The sequence below is a fragment of the Suricata suricatta genome, chromosome 12 (assembly GCF_006229205.1).
Source record: "Suricata suricatta isolate VVHF042 chromosome 12, meerkat_22Aug2017_6uvM2_HiC, whole genome shotgun sequence".
Classification (NCBI taxonomy): Eukaryota; Metazoa; Chordata; class Mammalia; order Carnivora; family Herpestidae; genus Suricata; species Suricata suricatta.
Window position 1 is genome coordinate 83,961,397 of NC_043711.1, and position 23,823 is coordinate 83,985,219.

At 40.6% G+C, this 23,823-nt stretch overlaps 1 protein-coding gene and 1 non-coding gene across 2 annotated transcripts in view; one reads left to right on the plus strand and one right to left on the minus strand.

Annotated features, from left to right (window-relative positions):
• The window catches only part of PHF20 (PHD finger protein 20), a 113,888-nt gene that overhangs the window by 1,393 nt on the left and 88,672 nt on the right, over nucleotides 1-23,823 (plus strand). Inside the window, exon 3 of the mRNA XM_029917944.1 lies at nucleotides 22,796-22,865. Coding sequence (XP_029773804.1) covers nucleotides 22,796-22,865 — 70 coding nt within the window. The remainder of the gene's footprint in view (nucleotides 1-22,795; nucleotides 22,866-23,823) is intronic.
• On the minus strand, nucleotides 4,859-4,989 carry LOC115275610. The gene has a single exon (XR_003901670.1).

The following is a 23,823-nucleotide window of genomic DNA, read 5'->3' on the forward strand; positions in this document are numbered from 1 at the left end:
ACTTTCTGGTTTGCCAATCTGTTGGTTATGAAACTTTGTTTTATTCTATGTTGCCTATACTTCTAGTGAAGTTGAGCATTTTCTAATATCTGTGTTTTGTGACTTGCTCTTGATTATTTTTTTTTATTGGTTTGTTTGTCTTTTCTTAGTGATTTATCAGTATTTTACTCCTATGTTATGGATTCCAATTCTTAGTTTGTATTGCAGAAATCTTACAGTCTGTAGCTTGTCTTTTCACCTTGCTTCTGGTATCTTTCATGGGACATAATATTCTCTGAAATTCTGAAAGTTTTAAAGATTTGCTTTTTACACTTTGATCTTTATCTACCTAGAATTGATTTTATGTATGGGATGAACTTGGTCTAATATTTGTTTTTATTCACCATATAAATAATCAGTTGTCCCCAGCATCTTTTATAGGATAGTCCTTTCCCTACTGATCTGCAATACTACTTCTATATATCAAGTCCCATAACATGGATCTCTTCTTAGCTCTTTATTAATTTATGTTTATCTGGTGCTAATAGCAACACATCATCCAATAGATATTGCTTAAAAATAAATCTTTTCTTGGGGTGCCTGGGTGGCTCAGTTGGTTGTCCTACTTTGGCTCAGATCATGATCTGACGGTGAGTTCGAGCCGTGTTTGACTCTGTGCTGACAGCTCAGAGTGTGAAGCCTGCTTTGGATTCTGTGTGTCATTCTCTCTCTGCCCCTCCCCAACGTGTGCTCAGTCTTTCAAAAATAAATAACTGTAAAAATTTTTATAAATCTTTTCTTCTGGGGCGCCTGGGTGGCTCAGTCGGTTAAGCATCTGGCTTCAGCTCAGGTCATGATCTCACGGTTTTGGGGGTTCAAGCCCCGTGTCGGGCTCTGTGCTGATAGCTAGCTCAGAGCCTGGAGCCTGCTTCAGATTCTGTGTCTCCCTGTCTCTCTGACCCTCCCCTGATCACACTGTCTCTCTCTCTCAAAAATTAAAAAAAAAAACTTCTTTTAATTAATTAATTAGTTTATTTATTTTGTGTGTGTGTGTGTGTGAGAGAGAGAGAGAATGAGCACAGAGAGAGAGGGAGAGGGAGGGAGGGAGAGAGAGAGGGAGAGAGGGAGAGAGGGAGAGAGGGAGAGAGGGAGAGAGGGAGAGAGAGAGAGAGAGAACGAGCACATATGGGGAAAGGGCAGAGAGAGAGAGAGAGAGAGAGAGAGAGAGGGAGGGAGAGAAAATTCCAAGCAGGCTCCACCTGGTCAGTGTTGAGCCAGAAGTAGGGCTTGAACCTATGAACTGATATGTGAGGTCATGTCCTGAGCCAAAATCGAAAGTTGGATGTTCAACTGACTGAGCCACCCATGTGCCCTTAAAATAAGTTTTGATATCTGTTCAGACAGGTTTTGCCTTTTTGTGCTTTATTTTATTTGTTGTATTCCTAGATCTTTACTCTTATATTTTAAACAGGTGAAGTATAATCGATAGTCAGTGTTAGTACTTTCAGATGTGGACATTTATGTTTAATGTGAATAGTTATATTTGTCGAGTTTCTTAAACACTGTTGTAGTTTCAAAATAGCCTGTATTGAATTTATAATTAATTTGGGGGAATTAACATCTTTATGATAGAGTGTTCACTTAGGAAAATATTTTTATTTTTGTATTTATTCACATTTCTTTTATGAACTTGTTTTATGACCTCCATAAAGCTTTTGCATATTATCTCTTAGACTTATTCCTAAGTACCTTCTATTTTTTGTTGGTTCTGTGAATGGATCTTTTTATATTACATTTTCTCTTTCTCTCTGGTTATTGGCGGTGTGTAGGAATGCTTTTGAGTTTTATTGTTGCTGACCAAATTCACTGTGTGGACTTTAACTGAGCTCATAACTCAAAAACAGTTGCTAAGGACTTATGACATTTATGAGATTGTTGCAAATTTGAACATTGATTAATGATATTAAAGGATCATTGTTAACTTTTGTAGGTATGAAAATGATATAGCTGTGTTTTTAAAAGCACATTTTTTAGAGATTATATACTGGCATATTTATGAATAAAATGATGGGTTGTATGGGACTCACCTCAACGGAATATGAAATGAGGAAAAGATGGAAGATAGGGGAAGCAAAAGTGTCAGTGAGTGATGAGGGTATGTGAGGGTTTATTACTTTTGAGTTTAATGTGCTAATCTTGTATCTAGAAACCTTGCTGAATTTTCATATTTGTTCTACTAGTTCTTTTAAATTTTATATATTAAAAAAATATTTATTTTGAGAGGGAAAGGGAGAGGGAGTGAGAGAATCCCAAGCAGGCTCTGCACTCTCCGTGCTGAGTCTGACATGGGGCTCGATCTCAGAACTGTGAGATCATGACCTGAGCTGAAATCAAGAGTCAGATGCTTAACCAGCTTGGCCATGCAGGCGCTCCTTGACCATACGCATTTTGTCTCTTCAACCTATTAGTATGATATATGACATTAGTAGAGTTTCTAAGCTTGTACAATTCTTTTTTTCTTTCCTTCACAGATTTGATTTAAATTCAAGATAGTTAACATATAGTGTAGTGTTGGTTTTAGGAGGAGAATTTAGTGATTCATCACTTACATGTAATACCCAGTAATCATTACAACAAGTGTCCTCCTTAATGTCCATCTCACTTAGCCCATTCCCGTACCCACCGCCCCTCCAGCAATCCTCAGTTTGTTTTGTATAATTGAGAGTCTGTTAGGTTTGTCTTCTCTGTTTTTATGTTACTTTATTTTTGCTTCCCATCCCCTGTGTTCATCTATTTTGTTTCTTAAATTCTACATGAGTGAAATTATATATTTATCTTTCTCGGACTTATTTTGCTTAGTATAATATACTGTAGTTCCATCCCTGTTGTTGCAAATGGCAAAATTTCATTCTTTTTGATGGCTGAGTAATATTTCATCACATATATACATATTTATATATACTTATACATATTAACATATATTTGTATGTATATATTACTATGTGTGTGTTTAATATATATCATCTTCATTATCCATTCATCTGTTGATGGACATTTGGGCTCTTTCCATAATTTGGCTATTGGTGAATAGTGTAATGTTGAACAACTCTTGTCTACATTCCTGGATAAATCCTATTAGGTCATTTATATAATAAATTATGGGATTCAGTTTGCTAGTATTTTATTTGAGATTTTCATATCCATGTTCACTAGTACTTTTGGTTTTAATCTTTTCTTGCCCTCGCCTTGTCTAGTGTGTTGTTACAGAAATCTTAGAAAATGAGATAGTTATTTCTTCATTTTCTCTGGAAGAGTTTTTTTTTAATTTATTTTTTATTTTTTTTGAGAGACAGACAGAGACAGCATGAGCAGGGGAGGGTCAAAGAGAGAGGGAGATAACAGGACCCGAAGCGGGCTCCAGGCTCTGAGCTAGCTGTCAGCACAGAGCCCGATGCGGGGCTCAAACCCACCAACCGTGAGATCATGACCTGAGTCGAAGCCGTACGCTTAACTGACTGAGCCACCCAGGCACCCCATCTGGAAGAGTTTCTTGAAGCTCTGCTAAATCTTGCTAATACCCTTGTTTTTAAAAATTAAAAAAAATTTTTTTTGGGGAGAGAGAGAGAGAGTGGGCAAGACTGCAGGGGAGAGGCAGAGGGAGAGAGAGAGCGAGAGCGAGAGCGAATGCGAATCTTTAGTGGGTTGCATGCTCAGCAGACAGCTCGATCTCATGACCTTGAGATTATGACCTGAGCCGAAATCAAGAGTCAGATACTTAGCCAACTGAGCCTTATAGGTGCTCTTGAAAAATTTAGACTCCCAAATCAAATACTTTAATAGTTATTATTCTACTATGTTCTTTCTTGAGTCAGTTATCTTGATTTTGTTTATGCTTATTTTTTCAAGTATGTTAGCAATGTAACACTATATAGTAAATAGTAAGTAACATAGGAAGAAGTTACTTGTAAATCTATCAGTTGGTTGAGCATCCGACTTCAGCTTAGGTCATGATCTCATGGTTTGTGGGTTTGAGCCCTGCTTCGGGCTCTGTGCTGACAGCTAGCTCAGAGCCTGGAGCCTGCTTCCGATTCTGTATCTTCCTCTCTCTCTAACCCTCCCCTGCTCACACTGTCTCTCTCTGTCTGTCAAAAATAAATTGAAAGCATTAAAAAAATTAAAAAAAAGAAATTGAAAAGTTCTCTAAAATATTATTTGGCAGGGGTGCCTGGGTGGCTCAATCAGTTAAGCCTCCGACTTCGGCTCAGGTCATGATCTCACGTTCGTGGGTTTGAGCCCCCCGTCAGGCTCTGTGCTCACAGCTTAGAGCCTGGAGCCTGCTTCAGCTTCTGTGCCTCCCCCTCTCTCTGCCCCTCCCCACTCATGCTCTGAATCTGTCTCAAAAAGAAATAACACTTAAAAAATTATTTGGCAGCTGATGAAGTAGGCATTTCAACTAAGAAAACTTACCACTGGCAACGGTGTGCGTGTGGAGCCCGACCTGTGTGACTAGATACAGCTAACTGCTTAGAAGTGGGGCTCGTGCTTGTGGCCAGAGTACTGACTATCAAGTGTGACCTCCTTGGCCTTGACGCCAGCAGCGCTCCTTCTCCAGCACCCACTCATAGGTCTTCCTCACCACCCCCTGCCTCGCAGTCCTGTATAGGACCCTGTTGAGGTGTATTTGTTAGGTGTTGTCTATGGGGCAGGCAGGGAGCCAGGCTACTTTAGGAGCAACAGAGGCCAAGATCGGCTCCTGAGAGCCCGGCGCTATCCAAGTAGAGCCAGAGGCCTCACCGCCAGTGCTGCCACTGCAAACCCTTGTCTGGCTGTGGGACCGCCATGCCTGGTATAGAGCAGATGGGGGGCTCCCAGCCACTACAGATGTCTGAGGCAGGAACACAAGGCTACCAGTTCATGGCAGCCCCAACAAGGATCCTCAAGGGCTGATCTTGGCCTGCAGCACTGGCTTAGGAGAAAAGGGACCACCTGTTGCCCCATAGGAGAGAGGCCCTCTAATTTGTTTTACTTATTTACTCACTTCTGTGGTAATTTAGGAAACTGTGTCAGGTAGTGACTAGAATGCTGTCCTGCCCACTTTTGTTCTAGTTAGGGGAACAGGATCTTGTCAAGGGGATAGAGGGACCTTCTTGTGGCCAAAGTGGTAAGGTTTTAGAGCGGAATGTGAATGGGGCTAAGAGAAGGAATATGAAGGCCCAGGAGAGGATGAGCCATGCTCTGCCTGGGGAGTTGGGAGAGGCTTCTCGGAAAAGGTGGGACTGGAGCCATAAACACAGCTGCAGTTAACGTTTGGGCAAAAGCAGAGTTTTTTCAGAGTAGAGTATCAGTGCCATAGGATCAGTTCTGAGGGTTAGATGATTAGGTGCAGGTGACTGTACCAAGAAATCCAGTTGTCCTTGAGTCACATTCAGATAAGTTTGCTACCTTGAATGCCTTTTGCAAAACAAATATAGCAAACCAACAGCCCAGCCTGTGAACTTAAAGTTGTAAGCATTTCTACAAATGTTTTTAAGCCCTTATCTGGTATACTGACAAATGATTATAATTGAGGGTGAGGAGTTCTGGATTAAGAGTCTCATATGCTCTAATTACTAGCTGAGTTTACTTGGTCAAGTTACTTGACCTCTCCCAGTCTCAGTTTCCATGTAGGCAGAATGGGGAATTTTAATTGGATTATGTGGATTAGATAGGATTATTCTTGTGGAAGCATTTTGTACTCATTACCAGGAAAATAGAGCTACTAGTTGTCTTCTTAATCATGTCCACTATAAAAATGAAAACATTATGGCCAGCTTATAAGAAGTTTTAGGACCAAAAGTCTATAAATTTAACATTTCTAGTCCTGCATGCACTTCATGGATTATCTAGCTTAATTTTCCAATTAATAGTACCATGAGATATGGGTGCTGTTATTTGCCTCATTTTCTCTTTCTCTCTTTTTTAATGTTTATTTTTGAGAGAGACAGACAGAGGGTGGAAGGTGGAGGGGCAGAGAGATCATGACCTGAGCTGAAATCAAGAGCTGGATGCCCAACCTAATGAGACACCCAGGCACCCTTCTTTGAGATTTTATTTTATTTACAAATTTTTAGATGTTTATTTATTTATTTTGAGAGAGAACACGTGCATGAGCAGGCACATATGCGAGTGGGTGAGGGGCAGAGAGAAAGGAGAAAGAGAATCCCAAGCAGGTTCCTCACAGCACGAAGCTCCATATGGGGCTTGATCTTAATGAACTGTGACATCATGACCTGAGCTAAACCAGCTGAGCTACCCAGGTGCCTCAGAGAAATTTATTTATTTATTTATTTTATTAAAAAACTGTTTCTTAATGTTTATTTTTGAGACAGAGAAAGAGACTAAACGTGAGTGGCGGAGGGGCAGAGAGAGAGGGAGACACAGAACCAGAAGCAGGCTCCAGGCTCTGAGCTAGCTGTTAGCACAGAGTCTGACACGGGGCTCGAACCCAGGAACGTGAGATCTGACCTGAGCCAAAGCTGGAGCCTTAACCGACTGAGCCACCCAGGCGCCCCTCTTATGTTTATTTTTGAGAGATAGAGAGAAAGAGAGTGAGAGAGAGAGAGGGAGGGAGAGAGAATGAATGGGGGAGGGAGAGAAAGAGAGAGGGAGACACAGAATCTGAGGCAGGCTCCAGGCTCCCAGCTGTTAGCACAGCCTGATGTGAGACTCAAACCCACAGGGAGTGACATCATGACCTGAGCCTCAGTCGGACACTCAGGCGCCCTGAGAAATTTTTTTTAAATATTGTAGCATTGGATAGCAGTTATATGAAGGACTGATTGTGCCAGGCTCTCCATCTGAAGCTTCTTCATTAAATCTCAGGAAGCTATTTTTTTTATTGTTTCACTTTTTTTTTTAATGTTTTATTTATTTTTGATACAGAGAGAGACAGAGCATGAGAGGGGGAGGGGCAGAGAGAGAAGGAGACACAGAACCAGAAGCAGGCTCTAGGCTGTGAGCTAGCTGTCAGTGCAGAGCCTGACGCGGGGCTCGAACCCACAAACGCGGGATCTGCCCTGAGCCAAAGCCGGAGGCTTAACCGACTGAGCCACCCAGGCACCCCAACTGTTTCACTTTTATAAATGAAGGAGGAAACCAAGGCTCACAGAGGTAAAAGTTCTTTGTTCCTAATTTCACAGCTGGTGACTGGTGGAGCTAGGATTGAACTCCTGTTGGTCTGACTCCAAAGGCTGGCTATGCCTCCTAGGTGATTCCTTTTTCTGAGTGCCCTTCCATATTTTCTGGATTTGCTGCTAGGTTTCCAAAAAACAAAAAAAAGACGTGAAAAGGGTTAAAGTATTTTTTAAAACGCATGTGACACTAGATGTGTACGGAGATACAAATGTGATCCAGGGTCGGTGAGTGGGTCTTTCTGGATTAATGCTGTGATATTTTTAGTAGGTGTGTATCTTTGATTTATTTTGTCTGACATGCTTATACAGAAGCCTAATTTCTCTCGTGGCTACTACACATATTATACTTTTGTTAAACAACATTAGCAATGGCAGCTAACACTTATCAGAGATCTGCTTTGTGTCAGGTATGATGCTAATTGCCTTAATTGCTTAAGCAAGCCCATTTAGAATTGAAGCTCAGAAATAGAATGACTTGCTTAGGGCCGCCTGGGTGGCTCAGTCGGTTAAGTGTCTGGCTTTGGCTCAGGTCATGATCTCATCCTGGTCAGTGAGTTCGAGCCCTGTTCAAACTCTGTGCTGACAGCTCAGAGCCTGGAGCCTGCTAAGGATTCTGTCTCCTTCTCTCTCTGCTCTTCCCCCACTTGTGCTCTGCCTCTCTCTGTCTCTCTAAAAAGTAAATAAATATAAAAAAATTTTTTTAATGAATAAATGTTAAAAAAATAAAATAAGATGACTTGCTTAAGATCACAGATTAATCACTGATGAGTCTGAGTCTTAGTCTGGTTTTTAAAAAATGTTTATTTATTGGGGGTTCCTGGGTAGCTCACTTTAAGTGTCTGACTTTGGCTCAGGTCAGAATTTCACAGTCTGTGGGTTTGATACCCACATCCAGTTCTGTGCTGACAGCTGAGACAGAGCCTAGAGCCTGCTTCAGATTCTGTCTCCGTCTCTTTCTGCCTCTCCCCCGGTTGTGCTCTGTCTCTCAAAAATAAATAAACATTAAAAATTTTTTAATAAATAAAATTTAATAATTTTAATACATAAATAAACATTTAAATTGTTTAAAAAATTTTTTTAATGTTTTATTTATTTTTGACACAGAAGAGACAGAGCATGAGAGGGGGAGGGTCAGAGAGAGAGGGAGACACAGAATCTGAAACAGACTCCAGGCTCTGAGTTAGCTGTCAGCACAGAGCCCAACGTGGGGCTCGAACCCACAAACGTGAGATCTGACCTGAGCCGAAGTCGGAGGCTTAACCGACTGAGCCACCTAAGCGCCCCATAAATGTTTATTTATTTTGAAAGAGAGAGAGGGGGGTCGAAGGGCAGAGAGAGGGAGAGAAAGAGAATCCCAAGCAGGCTCCACACGGTCAGCACAGAGCCTGACGCGGGGCTTGATCCCACAAATGAGATTATGATCTGAGCCTAAATCAAGAGTTGGATGGTCAACCGACTGAGCCACCCAAGTGCTCCTAACAGGGTTGTGTTAGACAACTGTTTTATGTATCTTACCAGAATTTATTTGTAAATCATCCAAGCCAGTTTTTCTTAAATTCTAGGGTCCCAAAGAAATGATAGGATTTGATTTTTATTATTTAGAGAGAGGAATTTGTAAAATGCAGAAATAGATTTTCCATGAAGGTTGTTAGTTCTTAAAATAGTTTATCTCACCATATAGGCTGTGGAGTACTAATAAGAATTCATCTTCTAATTTTGGACCTACCACTTTGGGACCCACTTTCCAGAAATCCATTTCCTACTCTATGGATTGCATAATCCTGCCTGCCTTCTTTACCTGCAGGGTTGTGCAGATGAGCTGACTTCAGATGTGAGAGGCTTCAGTTTCCTAGCAGTGATGTTTGGTGGATAGAACAGAAACTGCTAGTTGTGCCGCCCTCCGCCTTTTCCCCTGTCATCTGTCAAGAGCACACCATCTGCCTTGAACAGTAGGCCTGGCCTTCTCTGTTCTGCCCAGAACATGGGGAAAAAGTCCTTCTGTCTCTTGCTTTCCTGACTCTTTGGCACATTTCCACTGCTTTGTTTCCATTTAAGCTGATCATGGTCTCTTTCCAATTTTGTACTAAGGATTTTAAAATCTGGGTTTCATCATGTCCTTAGCTCTTTTCTCACTTTTTTTTCCTTGCATTAAAATTATTTGAACTGGTGTGCTTGGGTGGCTTACTTGGTGAAGCTTCTCTCTGTTGATTTTGGCTGGTCATGATCTCATGGTTTGTGGGATCGAGCCCCACGTCAGCACAGATCCTATTTGGGATTTTCTGTCTTCCTCTTTCTCTCTGTCCCTCCCTTTCTCTCTCTCTTTCAAAAATAAATAAATAAAAAAGATTATATTAGAATTATTTGCACTGACCAAGTCTGAGTTCCTTGTTCTTACCTCTTCACTTCTTCAACTGTCCTTTGTTTTGTACCATCCTTTTTAAAAGTGTTTATTTATTAATTTTGAGAGAGAGAGAGGCACATGCAGGGAAGGGGCAGAGAGAGAGAGGGAGAGAGAGAGAAGATGAGAGGAGAGAAGAGGAGAGGAGAGAGAGAATCCCAAGCAGGCTCTACACTGTCAACAGAGAGCCCGATGCAGGGCTTGAACTTTGGAACTATGAGATCATGACCTGAGCAGAATGAAGGAGTCAGATGCTTAACTGATTGAGCCACCCAAGCATCCCATGGTAATTCTATTTTTGTTAATTTTTAAAAAATGTTTTATTTATTTTTGAGAGAGAGAGAGACAGCATGAACAGGGGAGGGGCAGAGAGAGAGACACACACAGAATCTGAAGATGGGCTCCAGACTCTGAGCTAGCTGTCAGCACAGAGCCTGATGCAGGGCTCGAACCCACGAACCGTGAGATCATGACCTGAGCCGAAGTTGGACGCTTAACCAACTGAGCCACCCAGGCGCCCTGGTAATTCTGTTTTTCACTTTTTGAGGAACCTCCATACTGTTTTTCAGAGTGGCTGCACCAGTGTGCATTCCCATCAACAGTGCAAGAGGGTTCCCCTTTCTCCGCGTCTGCCAACACCTGTTGTTTGTTTTGTTGTTAATTTTAGACAAGAGTTGTTTTAATGGAACACTGAGGACAAAATCCTGATGGGCATGAGGTCAAGAAAAATGGGAGAGAGAGCTGGTGTAGTGTACAAGTGGAGGAATTGGCCACTTATAGGAGCAGATAGTTCATTTATTATAAAGGGAAGAAGGAGGCTGGGTACAGATAGAAATGAAGGTTGACTTATGGGATTGGTGATGGGAACATGTGTTTTTTCTTTTTCTTGTATATGGCTTTTCTGTTTTAAAATTGAGTTATAATTTATATACTGTACAGTTATATGAGGCTTACCAAATTCATAGTCATGCATGCACCACCACACATGTAGAGTGCTTTTATCACCCACAACATTCCCTTCTCTGCCTTTGTACTCTCTGCATTTCCAATGTTTGTACCCACTGATCCTGTTCTTGTCCATGTAGTTTTACTTTCTCCAGAATGTCATATAAGTGGAATTGGACAACGTGTAGCCTTTTAAATTTGGCTTCTTATCATATTCACTTATAATGCATTTGAAATTCATCCACACCTTTGCATGAATCAGTATCTTGTTCATTTTATTGCTGAGGAGAATTCCATTATATGGATGTACTGTAATTTATGCATTTACCTGTTCAATGGTATGAATTGTTTTCAGTTTTTATAAATATTAATACACATTTGCTTACAGATTTTGTGAGAACATAAGTTCTCATTGTCTTGGGCAAATACCAAGGGGTGTGATTGCTGGGTCATAGGTTAAATGTATGTTTAACTTGTTGAAAAACTGCCAAACTGTTTTCCAGTGTGGCTATTCCAGTTTGCATTTCCACCGGCAATGCATGTGAGCCCTAATTTCTCTATGTCTTTGCCAGCACTTCGTGGGATTCTTTTGTTTCCCTCCTTTTTTATTGTTTTTCTAAATTGAGTTATAATTTATATACCATAAATTTACTTTTTTAAAGCATACAAATTAGTAGTTTGTAGCATATTTACAAAGTTGTACAATTGTCACTACTGTCTAATTTCAGAATATTTTCATCACCCTGAAAAGAAACCCAGTGAGCATTAGCAGTCATTCCTTTTTCCCCTCAGCTTGCCCAACCTTGGGCAACTACTAATATACTTTCTGCCTCTATAGATTTGTCTATCCTGGACTTTGCTTTGAAACCAAATCATAGAGTGTTCTTCTTGGTGACTAGCTTCTTTCACTTAACATGGTATTTTCTTTTAAAAAATTTTTTTAAATTATTTTTTATTAATTAAAAAAAATTACATCCAACTTAGCATATCATGCAAGTTATTTCAAGCGTAGATTCCTTAATGCCCTTTACTCATTTAGCCCATCCCCCCTCCCACAACCCCTCCAGCAACCCTCTGTTCTCCATATTTAAGAGACTCTCATGTTTTTGTCCGCTTCCTTTCCCTTATGTTCATCTGTTTTGTATCTCAAAGTCCTCATATGAGTGAACTCATATGATATTTGTCTTTCTCTGACTAATTTTGCTTAGCAATGATACCCTCTAGTTCCATCTAAAAAATTTTTTGTTAAGGAGGCTCCATGTCCAATGTGGGGCTTGAACTCACTACCTGCAAGAATTGCATACTCTACCAACTGAGCTAACCAGGCACCCTAAAGTTAACAATTTTGGATTACCTTCTTTCTCTTTTTCTCTTTTTTTAAAGTAGACTCCACACTCAAGGTGGGGTCTTGAACTAATGACCTTCAGATCAAGAGTTGCACCCTCTACTGACTGAACCAGCCAGGGTCTCTACATAACATGTTATTTTCAAGAATCATTTGTGTTATAGCATATATCAGCATTCTTTTTTTAAAAGTTTATGTTTATTAATTTGAGAGGGAAATAGAGAGCAGGTGGGGGGGGGGGCAGAGAGAGAGAGGGAGACAGAATCCCAAGCAGGTTCTGAGGTATCAGTGCAGAGCCTGATGTGGGGCTCGAACTCACAATTCGTGAGATCATGACCTAAGCTGAAATTAAGAGTTGGATGCTTAACCCAACGAGCCACCCAGGTGCCCCAAACAACATTCGTTTTGATGGGCGAGTAACAATATTCCATTATAGGGATATACTATATTTTGTTTATTCATTTATCAGTTGATGCATATTTGTATTGTTTTCACTTTTTGGCTATTAGATATAATGCTCCTATGAATATTTATGTGTGAGTTTTTATGTGGACATATGTTTTCATATTTCTTGTGTATCTACTTGAGAGAGAGAGAGAACATGAGTGAGCTAGGGGCAGACAGAGAAGGAGAGAGAGGGAGAATCCCATAAGGGGCAGAGAGAGGGAGAGAGAGAGAGAATCCTGAAGTGGGGCTTGAGCTCACCCAAAGTAGGGCTCGGGCTCACCTGTTGTGGGGCTCGAAGTCACAAACCATGAGACCATGACCTGAGTCAAAGTCAGACTCTTAACTGATGGAGCCACTAAGTGCCCAGCTCCTGAATTAAAAACAAAAGAAAACTTTTTTTTGATACTAATTTTCATGATTATTTACAATTGTAAGACATTAATTGAATTAAGAAGAGAGCAAAGATGCTACTCTTTTTAAAGATTGCTTTTAAAGATTTCATTTTTTTAAGTAAGCCCCAACATGGGGCTCAAACTCACAACTCTGAGATCAAGAGTTGCACACTCCAGAGGCGCCTGGATGGCCCAAGCTGGTTAAGCGTCCTACTCTTGATTTTGGCTCAGGTCATAATTTCACAGTTCGTGGGTTCGAGCCTCGCACTGGGCTCTGCACTGTCAGCATGGAGACTTCTTGGGATTCTCTCTCTCACCCTCTCTCTCTTCCCCTCTCCTGTGTTCTCTCTGTCTCAAAATAAATAAATAGATATAAAAAAAAGAAAAGAGGTGTGCACTCCATTTAAAGAGCTTTTAATAGTTTTTTCTTTTCAACATGTACTTGTTTTGAGAGACAGAGCGTGAGCAGGGGAGTGGCAGAAGGAAACACGGAATCCGAAGTAGGCTCCACGCTCTGAGCTGTCAGCACAGAGCCTGATGCGGAGCTCAAACCCATGAGCAAGATCATGACCTGAGCCGAAGTCAGACGCTCAACTGACTGAGCCACCCAGGTGCCCCTAAGAAACTTTGTATTGAGGTGTAATTTATATTAGCGTGCACAGATCTTAAGTGTATAGCTTGGTGAACTTTTATACATGGGATACACATGTACAACCACCACTCAGAACAAGATACAGACATGTTGGGCACCTTAGAAGACCTTTTTTTCCTCACACTGAGTCGTACTTCCTGCTCCATACCCAAGGAAATCACCGTTTGTGATCTTGGATTTCGGATGAGACCTGTTAGCAATGTTGAGTGCATTCTCTAGCCCTAATCAGCTCCTGGGTGGAGGACATGGAGAATCTGTTTTACCTAGGGTGGGGCTTTATCCAGGCAGGTCTGATGGAGGGGGAGAGGGGCCAGGGAGTTGAAAGGAAGTGACATCAGAGGATAGGATTTCCAGGATGGGAGTGATGGTGAGAGCAGGCAGAAGGAACAATGTGAGCAAAAGTATTCAAGGCTCAAGAAATATGGTGTGTTCTCAGAATCTGGCCAGGGAACACATCAGGAGTACTCGGAGATTGGGCGAATAAAGGGAAGATGTTAAGCAAGAGAGAGAGAGGCATAGATTCTTCTTAGGAACAGAAGAGTGGTGGTGTTTATTCAGTTACCAAATATTTACTGAGTGTCCCTGTTTCAGGCCCTTTGCCGTACTGATAGAGGGGGCATAGGTTGTCTGGACGTACTGACTGCTCAACTGTTGCTCGTGAGAAATGATTCGGATGGAGAGGAGAGATGAATTCAAGACATTTCTGGAGTTAGAAGTGTCAGATGTTTATTCATGGAAGTAGTGAAGGAATAGGGAAGAGTTAAAGTGTCCAAAACAGTACAGTTTTTCTGTAGCTTAATAGTCAGTCTTTTGTTTTTCACTAAATACAACTTCCATTTCCATCCTCTCTCCAGCAAAGACTGGGGATGGCTTAGAATGTTAGTTTTGTGCATAGAACTCTTTTGCTTCTGGTGCGGTGCACTGAGCCAAGAATAAAGACATATTCTGATTCTTGAAGTAATTGCTTGCTGTAAATTTGCAGAAACGGTGTTTATTTATTTTTAAATGCTTATTTTTGAGAGAGAGCACACATGCACACCAGCGGGGGAGGGACAGAGAGAGAGAGAGAGAGAGGGACAGAACATCTGACGTGGGCTCTGTGCTGACAGTAGAGAGCCTGATGGGGTGTGAACTCACAAACCATGAGATCATGACCTGACCTGAAGTTGGATGCCACCAAAACACCTCAGAAAGCTGTTTATATATGTAGTAAGAATCTGGAAGCAGCCTGAATGCCCAACCCCTGTGGGAAAGTTCAGGCAAATTTTGGGCTAGCCATCAAGTAGACTATTAGATGGCCAAGACAAAAGACATCTTTATAGACCTGTGTGACTGCAAGGATATTTACATGTGAAGTCAAATTAAGAGAAGGAGGCACCTCACTGAGTTTAGTCGGAAGATCTGGATACTGATCTTGGTTACACCTCTTCCTAGTCACTCTTCCTCCCTCCCTCCCTCCTTCCCTTCTTTCCTTCCTCCCTCCTTACCTCCCTCCCTCCCTTCCTTCCTTCCTTCAGTTTACTTAGTTATTTTGAGGGAGAGAGAGCGCGCGCACACGTGTGAGCAAGTATAGGCGAGGGGGAGAGAGAGGGAGAGACGAATTCCAAGCAGGCTCTGCATTGTCAGCACAGACCAACTCAGGGCTTGGACTCACAAACTGCAGCATCATGACCTGAGTCGAGATCAGGAGGTGGATGCTGGGGCACCTGGGTGGCACAGTCAGTTAAGCTTCTGATTTCGGCTCAGGTCATGATCTTGGCAGTTCGTGAGTTCAAGCCCCATATTGGGCTCTGTGCTGAGAGCTCCAGCTCAGAGCCTGGCTCAGAGCCTGGAGTCTACTTTGGATTCTGTGTTTCCCTCTCTCTCTCTGCCTCTTCCCCACACGCTTGCGCTCGCGCTCGCTCGCTCTCTCTCTCTCTCACACACACACACACACACACACACACACACACACAGTCTCTCTCAAAAATAAAGAACCCTTAAGGGTCGGATGTTTAACCAACTAAGCTACCCAGGCACCCCTCCTAGTCACTCTTTTGAGTCTTCATTTCTACGTATGTAAAATGCGTGCAGTGATAATGACAACTGCTTAAGTGCTCATGAAATTGTGATAAAGATCCAGTGAGGTACCTTATATAATGGCAGTTATAACCCCCACAGTAAGTGACACACATCAGTTATTAATAGCCATTTGAGTGAATGCTGGCCAGTTGGATTGGGAACTCAGAGGGAAATTTTTATTCTTTCTGGTCCTCACCGCCCCCCCCCCCCCCCCCCCCCGTAACGTTTCTTCAGTTTGTATTTCTGGTGTGTGTGCGGGACCAAACAGATTCCTGCCAAGCACTGTCTAGCTGCTCTAATTTAAGCATGTGCACAGTGTGTAGGGTTGGGCAGTTTAATTTTACTCATAAGACTGAGCATCGAGTGTTCTGAGATTTGAAGTCATTTACCATGGACAAACCAAATATTGTCTCCCTGTGTTAGATCTGGATTGTTTTCTGCCTTTCTGGACATGTATATGGCATTATTCTCTCTCATTTGGTGTGAGCTTCACTCTCCCATAGTCCTCTCCTTTCCTTGGTGGAGCTCTAGGGTAGGTTGGCTTCTCTGTTAGCTTAGAGCAGTATTTCTCAAACTCAGAAACATTAGGACTGGTACCCTTGACCTGTACACTATAAATGGATTCCACTTTTGGTAGCATTGCAGCAAAATGCTACTATGTTAGTTCTGATAAAGATGGTCTAGATTATGGAAAAGCACAGTAAAGCATTCTTCATGGAGACTTTGTTGACCATTCACTCTGTGTTCACCAGCACCCAATGGTCTATGGCCTGGAAAATAGTCACTTAGGGCCCAGCTGCCTGGATTCCAATAGCTATGGAATCTGTAAGGTTCCTGTGCAGCTTTCTGCATAGAATTACTGTTTCCTTTGTCACCTTCAGTTTTCTGCACTACTTTGTCCTCTTTCGTGCTTCCATTCCTCTGTACCTATGCTGACGTACTCATATTGCATTCAGAAATACTCGCTAGCCTCACTGCTCCTTGATTACCTGGAAAATGCCTCTTCATTCAGAATTGAAATCAAGTGTCTCCTCTTCATTAGCGTTGTCTTGACCTCTCTACTTCTTACTCAGCATCTTAATTTCCCTTGGTCCTAGAACTGGTCTTTTGCTCCTCTGCACCGTGCTTGACCCTAAGTAGTCTTCTGCTGTTGCACTTCATTATAATTACTTCAGTGTATAGACAGGTTTATTCCCCTGAGGATATTGTAATGACTACGAAACAGATACCTTTAGGGTTTTCCGTAGTCTCTTAGGGAATTAGACCATAAACATAAGTAAATGAAGAAACACATGAAATAATTATACATTTTGGTAAATGCTATGAAGAAAGCAAGTGGGAAACTGACATAGGACTGGAAGGAGATGGGAGCTACTTGAGATATTGTAGTTAGGGATTCTGATGATATAAGAATGTTAGGCTGTTGCCTGGGAAGAGTAGGCAGGGAGAAATGTTTTAAGTAAAAGGAGCACACTGGGTATGGGAAGGTATGTGGTATGTCTGAGGAAATGAAAGGCTCAGTGTATTTTATAACATGGAGTCTGTCTTCCTCTGCCAGCAGCTGTGATCACACGTGTTCATAGATTTGACTCTGTATTTCCAAACCCTGGCACACTTCCTGGCCCAGAGTAGGCATTCAGAAAACGTCTGTTGAATTGATGAATTTCTCTCCATCTTTTTTTTTTCCTTTTTTGTCTATCCTTCTCGTCCCTTTATATTTGATTGGCTACACTGGTCTTCTGTGGCTTGGTTGGCTTAGTGAATAGTTATATCCCTTGCTTAAAATAAGGTCACCACAGTAACCTAATTTACTATGAAGCTTATGTTATCTATTCTTTCCAAGTTGAATTTTTAGATAAGTATGACTTCTCAGTATGATTTTGCCTTTGGTAGAGAGCTGTTTTGTAACTAATTTTGTCATGGTGACCATAGCACTTGTGCATATATTCCCCTCCAATTTGACAGTTGTTGTGGTGGGATCTGTTTGTCTTTTTGACATTTGCAATGGATATCATTGGTTTATTTTGATGATTCACCTTGGTTTGTTTATATATTCTGTTTTTTTAAATGTTTATTTTTGAGAGAGAGAGAGACAGAGACAGAGAACAGGGGAAAGGAGACACAGAATCTGAAGCAGACGTGGGACTCAAACCCATGGCCTGCAAGATCAAGACCTGAGCTGAAGTCGGATGTCCAACCAACTGAGCCACCCAGGTGCTCCTGTGTATATATTCCTATTGCTGTTTTGTGGCTCTAGGTATTCATAATCAAATCTTTTTTATTTTTTTATTTTTTATTTATTAAATTTTTTTTATGTTCTTTATTTATTTTTGAGAGAGAGAGAGAGACACAGCACAAGCAGGGGAGGGTCAGAGAGAGAGGGAGACACAGAATCAGAAGCAGGCTCCAGGCTCTGAGCTAGCTGTCAGCACAGAACCCGACGTGGGGCTTGAACCCATGAACCGTGAGATCATGACCTTAGCTGAAGCCGGATGCTCAACCGACTGAGCCACCCAGGTGCCCCCAAATCTTTTTTTACAAACTATATTTGGGGGCACCTGGCTGGCTCAGTTGGTGGAGCATGTGACTTTTGATCTTGGGACTGTTAGAGCCCTGTGTTGAGTGTGAAGATTGTTTAAAAATAAAATCTTTTAAAAGCATACATTTGATGAATATTTATTGAATACATAGACATTGGGTATAGAGATTACATAAAAATAAAAAATCTTTCCAAAAAAAGAAAAATAAAAAAAGAAAGGTCCATTCAGGTGCTTTAGAAGAAGGGTAGGGGAGAGCATGTAGAAACTCAGTCTCTAGCCCAGGGATGCTGTAGGAAATATTGTCTTTCTTCTTTCTGGTTCTGGTTATGGGGTATAGGTAGACCAGATAATTCTAGGCCTATTACTTCTTTACTCTTTTCCTTCAGGAGGTCAAGAATATTCTTGGTCTCTTTGTAGGGAGGCAGAGGGAATTCCAAGGAGCTCACCACACTTCTTTTTGGGCATTGGCACTCTAGAAGCCCTGATGCTTGGTTGGTCATCTCTTCTGTATCTCCCACAACCTAGCTGTTTGTCTCAGAATACAAATTTAGGAATGTTTATTGAATAATGGAATCAATAGGGCATAATTTCTGCTTTATAAAGGGCTTAGCGTCTAGTGTTTGTATTTGCCATTTAAAAATCCTGTTTGTGACTTGAGTTTGAAAGTTTTATCGACTCTTTTGAGCTCTTTTCTTCAAAGGAAAACTATTGAACACTTAAATTGTATCTGATCTTTTTTTAAAATTTATTTTATTTTTGAGAGACAGAGACAGCATGAGCAGGGGAGGGTCAGAGAGAGAAGGAGACACAGAATCCAAAGCAGACTTCAGGCTCTGAGCTAGCTGCCAGCACAGGGCCCAATGTGGGGCTCGAACCCATGAACTGTGAGATCATGACCTGAGCCAAAGGTGGACGCTTAATTGACTGAGCCACACACGCGCCCCAGTATCTGATAATTTCAAACTCTTTTATTTAGGCAAAATTAACTCAAGAAGAGGTAGAAAACAGGACCATATTAACTATAGAAGTGATGGAAAAGGCCAGTAAAGAATTGTCTTGTGAAAAAGTCTCAGAGTAGGTAGTTTCATAGAAAATGAAATCAAGCTTTCCAGTCCTTTCTTTGTTTGAGCTTAGCATAGCCTAATACTGAAATTGGGCATGAAGGGCATAATTCAAGGAAACTTGGACAAATCTTACTTATAAAAGAGACACAAAACTTGTCGGTAAAATAATAGAACTCCAAGTAGATACATTAAGTGAATGACACATGCAACCAAAAAGATTTATTTTACAGGGTAATGATAACTTAGGAAATTTGTTATTTCATTATATTCATAGAATAAAAGAGAAAAGTTGTATAGTCATTTTGACAAAGGCTGAAAAGTCTCAAAATTTATTCTTGATGAATCCTTGGTAAGCAAGTATGAGGAAAACTTCACATTAAAGGCATTATTTAGAAAACTTTACCGACTTCATACTTAATGATGAAACACTGGAGATATTTTCATTAAAAGAGAAGGATGCCAATAATCTGCTAATTTTCAACATCATTTTAGAAGTACTAATCAATGTGGTAACTAATGCAGGAAAAATAAATGGTAGTATCAGTATTATATTGATATATAAATTATTATAATCATAATTTAAATAGGATAGGATAGTCTACCTGGGAAATGCAAGGGAATTGATAACCCATTAGCAAGAGTTTGAGTAGGTTCAGAAATCAAAACAGAATAACAAAGTATACAATGAGAGAGATTGCTTCCATTTCTTCATCCTATATCTGCTCTGTTCTCTTTATGTAACCAGTTTATTTCTGTCCATCCTAATTGTGTGTGTGTGTGTGTGTGTTTGTTTCTTTTATTATTTTTTAATTTGTATCCAAATTACTTAGCATATAGTGCAATGATAATTTCAGGAGTAGATTCCTTAATGCCCTTTACCCATTTAGCCCATCCCCCCTCCCACAACCCCTCCAGTAACCCTCTGTTTGTTCTCCATATTTGAGTTTCTTATGTTTTCTCTCCTTCCTGTTTTTATATTATTTTTGCTTCCCTTCTCTTATGTTCATCTTCTCTGTCTTAAAGTCCTCATATGAGTGAAGTCCTATGATATTTGTCTTTCTCTAATTTTGCTTAGCATAATACCCTCTAGTTCCACCGACATAGTTGCAAATGGCAAGATTTCATTCTTTTTGATTGCCGAGTAATACTCTATTGTGTGTGGAGTATATATATGCATATATATATACACATATATATATGCATATATATATATACACATATATATGCATGTGTATATATATACATGTATCTCGTGTCGTCTTTATCTATTCATCCATCGATGGACATTTGGGCTCTTTCCCTACTTTGGCTATTATTGATAGTGCTGCTATAAACATTGGGGTGCATGTGTCCCTTTGCAACAGCACACCTGTATCCCTTGGATAAATACCTAGTAGTGCAGTTGCTGAATCATAGGGTAGTTCTATTTTTAATTTCTTGAGGAACCTCCATACTGTTTTCCAGAGTGGCTGCACCAGTTTGCATTCCCACCAGCAGTGCAGAAGAGATCCTTTTTCCCGCATCCTCACCAACATCTGTTGTTGTCTGAGTTGTTAACCATGTTAGCCATTCTGATCGGTGTGAGGTGGTATCTCATTATGGTTTTGATTTGTATTTCCCTGATGGTGAGTGATGTTTAGCATTTATTCATGTGTCTGTTAGCCATCACGATGTCTTCTTTGGAGAAGTGTCTATTCATGTCTTATGCTCATTTCTTCACTGGATTATTTTTTAGGTGTTGAGTTTGATAGGTTCTTTATAGATTTTGGATTCTAACCCTTTAACTGATATGCCATTTGCAAATATCTTCTCCCATTCTGTCGGTTGCCTTTTAGTTTTGCTGACTGTTTTCTTTGCTGTGCAGAAATTCTTATTTTGAAGTTCTCATTTTTGCTTTTGTTTCCCTTGCCTCTGTAGACGTGTTGAGTAAGAAGTTGCTGCGGCCGAGGTCAAAGAGGTTTTTGCCTGCTTTCTCCTCAAGGTTTTTGATGGCCTCCTGTCTTACGTTTAGGTCTTTAATCCATTTTGAGTTTATTTTTGTGTATGGTATAATAAATGGTCCAGGTTTTTTGCATGTCTCTGTCCAGTTTTCCCAGCACCACTTGCTGAAGAGACTTTCTTTATTCCATTGGATATTCTTTCCTGCTTTGTCAAAGATTAGTTGGCCATAGGTTTGTGGGTCCATTATTGTTTCCTTTTTTTACATTTTTTATTATTTTTTTTAGTATTCCTTTATTTAAATACAAACACAGTGTAACACAGAAAGTATCGTTAAGATCTGCACTATTCAGTAGCTTACCTTCTTTTAAAGTTTGTTTTTGAGAGCAAGAGAGTGTAGGTACACTTGAGCAGGGGAGGGGCAGATATAAAGAAAGAGAGAGAATCCCAAGCAAGCTCTGTGCTGCCCTCAGGATGGAGCCCAGTGTGGGGCTAGATCCATGAACCATGAAATCATGACCTGAGCTGAAATCAAGAGTTGGAGGCTTAACCAACTGAGCCACCCAGGGGCCCCTGTAGCTTGCCTTTTTTGTCTTGGAAATCATTCTATATCAATTCATAGAGTGTGTTTTTCCGCACCCTCTCTTTTGTTTTAAAGCTGCATGATACTCTATTTTGTGGATATGCCAAGCAGCATACATATAAATCCAATAACCATAAAGCTATTGGTTGATAATTTGCCCATTAAAATTAAAAGTGTTTATATACACAAGTATTACGTGACTGAATCTTTAAAAATTCAAACTACGGGCAATAGTCTCTTGGCCATTTCTAATACCTCTTCGACCCTCCCTAGAGCTAACTTTTATTATCAGTTTGGTGTTCAATATCTGTTCCTTTCTGGCTAATATTTCCCTTAGAAATGTGACTCCGAGTTGCAGTGTTACTTTGGAAACTAGAGTCTTGTCAGTGGCTGTTGGTTATATGTTGAAGCAGGAAATTCTTTCTCCTCTTTTCTGTCTATATTTAGTCTCTTCACAAATCCTCTTTTGTTAAGCTTGTCCCTTCTTCTCTAGCTTCCCCTGTGGTTGTCCAATTATTTAGTTTGTACCAGTACAATTATTGTTTTGGAGGTAAAAATAGTTGATTATCAGCAGTTTCATGTAGTTTCACCTAATAGTGTTAAAACTTAATTGCATCATGTGTGTGATTCTCCTCAAGGACAGGGACCAGAACACATATGTCTTATAATCCCTTTCAAGACCTGGAATTGATTGGGCGGATCAAAGTCACTTAATAAAGTTCTGTTGACTGATGAAGCTGAACTGTTTCCAAGGCAACTAGCAATTTTGATTCACCAAGTCTTCTCTGTTCTCTGAAATGCAATTGGGTTTCCCCATCCTCATGAGTGTCTCTCATCCTTGGCACAGTATAGAAAACTAGGGAAACTGCCTTCTCCGTGGGAAACCTGTTGACCCTTTGGCTACTGTTGATCCTCTTGGTGAGGTTTATATGGTCTGCAGACAGGAGGATGCCTGTGCCCTGTGGAGTTTTTTGATCAAGGAAGGGCTTTAGGCTAGCGACGGCCCTGGAGGACCTTCTTCAGACTCCTGAGTATGTGCATTGGAGTTGATCTGTGGACCTTTTAGAAGGTACTGACCAGTGCAAACCAAAATGATTTGGGATTTGTCCTAAGGTTGCCAACTTTTTATTTTGTCAAATAAGGGTATTTAAAATAAGTATCTAGTTATTTACTCTTAATAGTTGATACATGCTCATGGTACAACATTCAAAACATACAAAAAGATATACATTGAATAAAATAAGTCTCATACTTCCTCTCCAGTTCCTTAACTATCCAGTTCTCTTCCCAAGAGGCAAACCGGGTTCCTTGATCATCCTTCCAGAGATAGCCCACGCATTTAAAAACAGGTACGAATGTATTGGCTCTCTCTCTCTTCTCCCAAATAAATGGTAGTGCATTCAGTACCACTTTGCACATTTAGTTGTTGGATTTTTCCCACTTTTCTTAGAGATCTTTTAAAATCAGTACATGGAGAATTGACATACTCTTTTTAAAATGGCTGCAAAATATTAGTAAGAGACCAACAGTTATCACTGTTAAATAAAATTTTTTTTTTTACATTTATTTATTTTTGAGAGACAGAGAGAGACAGAGTACAAGTGTGGGAGGGGCAGAGAGAGAGGGAGACACAGAATCCTTAGCAGGCTCCAGGCTCTGAGGTGTCAGCACAGAACCCGATGCGGGGCTCAAACTCATAAACCATGAGATCATTACCTGAGCTGAAGTTGGACGCTTAACCGACTGAGCCACCCAGGCACCCCAGTTACCACTGTTTTAATTTAAACAGGATATTTACACACCAAAAATTTAGAAAGAACGTGGTTTAGTACAAAGGAAAGTTCTGCAAATTAAATAAATTTAGTTCTTTGAGAAATTAATTCCATGCATTGGTCCAAAGCCTTGTGTCTGAAAACTACTGCTAGAGATAGTAAACCATTAAAGCAAGGGCTTTTGAATAGGAGTGTGTTAGGGCAGATTGTATTATTTTAGGGAGGCTTGCTAGTCTCTGGTAGGATGAACAGATGAGAGGGCAAAAGGAATATGACTGAGATATCCATGTCCTTCTCTCTGCTTTATAGAGAGGAATAGATTTAGGGAAGCCTTTTGTTTTCTACAGTTGTACTACGCAGTTCATCACATTGTATAATTAGCTAGTCTGCTGTCAAATACCTTGTACGGCTGTATCTTTGTTCAGCTGTATGTCAGTTGTATTGGAGTAGGGAGACTAGGTTCAGGCTGTTTATTCTGTTAACAGTTTTTGGGCAATTGATGTATGTTTGGTACTACTTAGAATTTTGTCAGTCC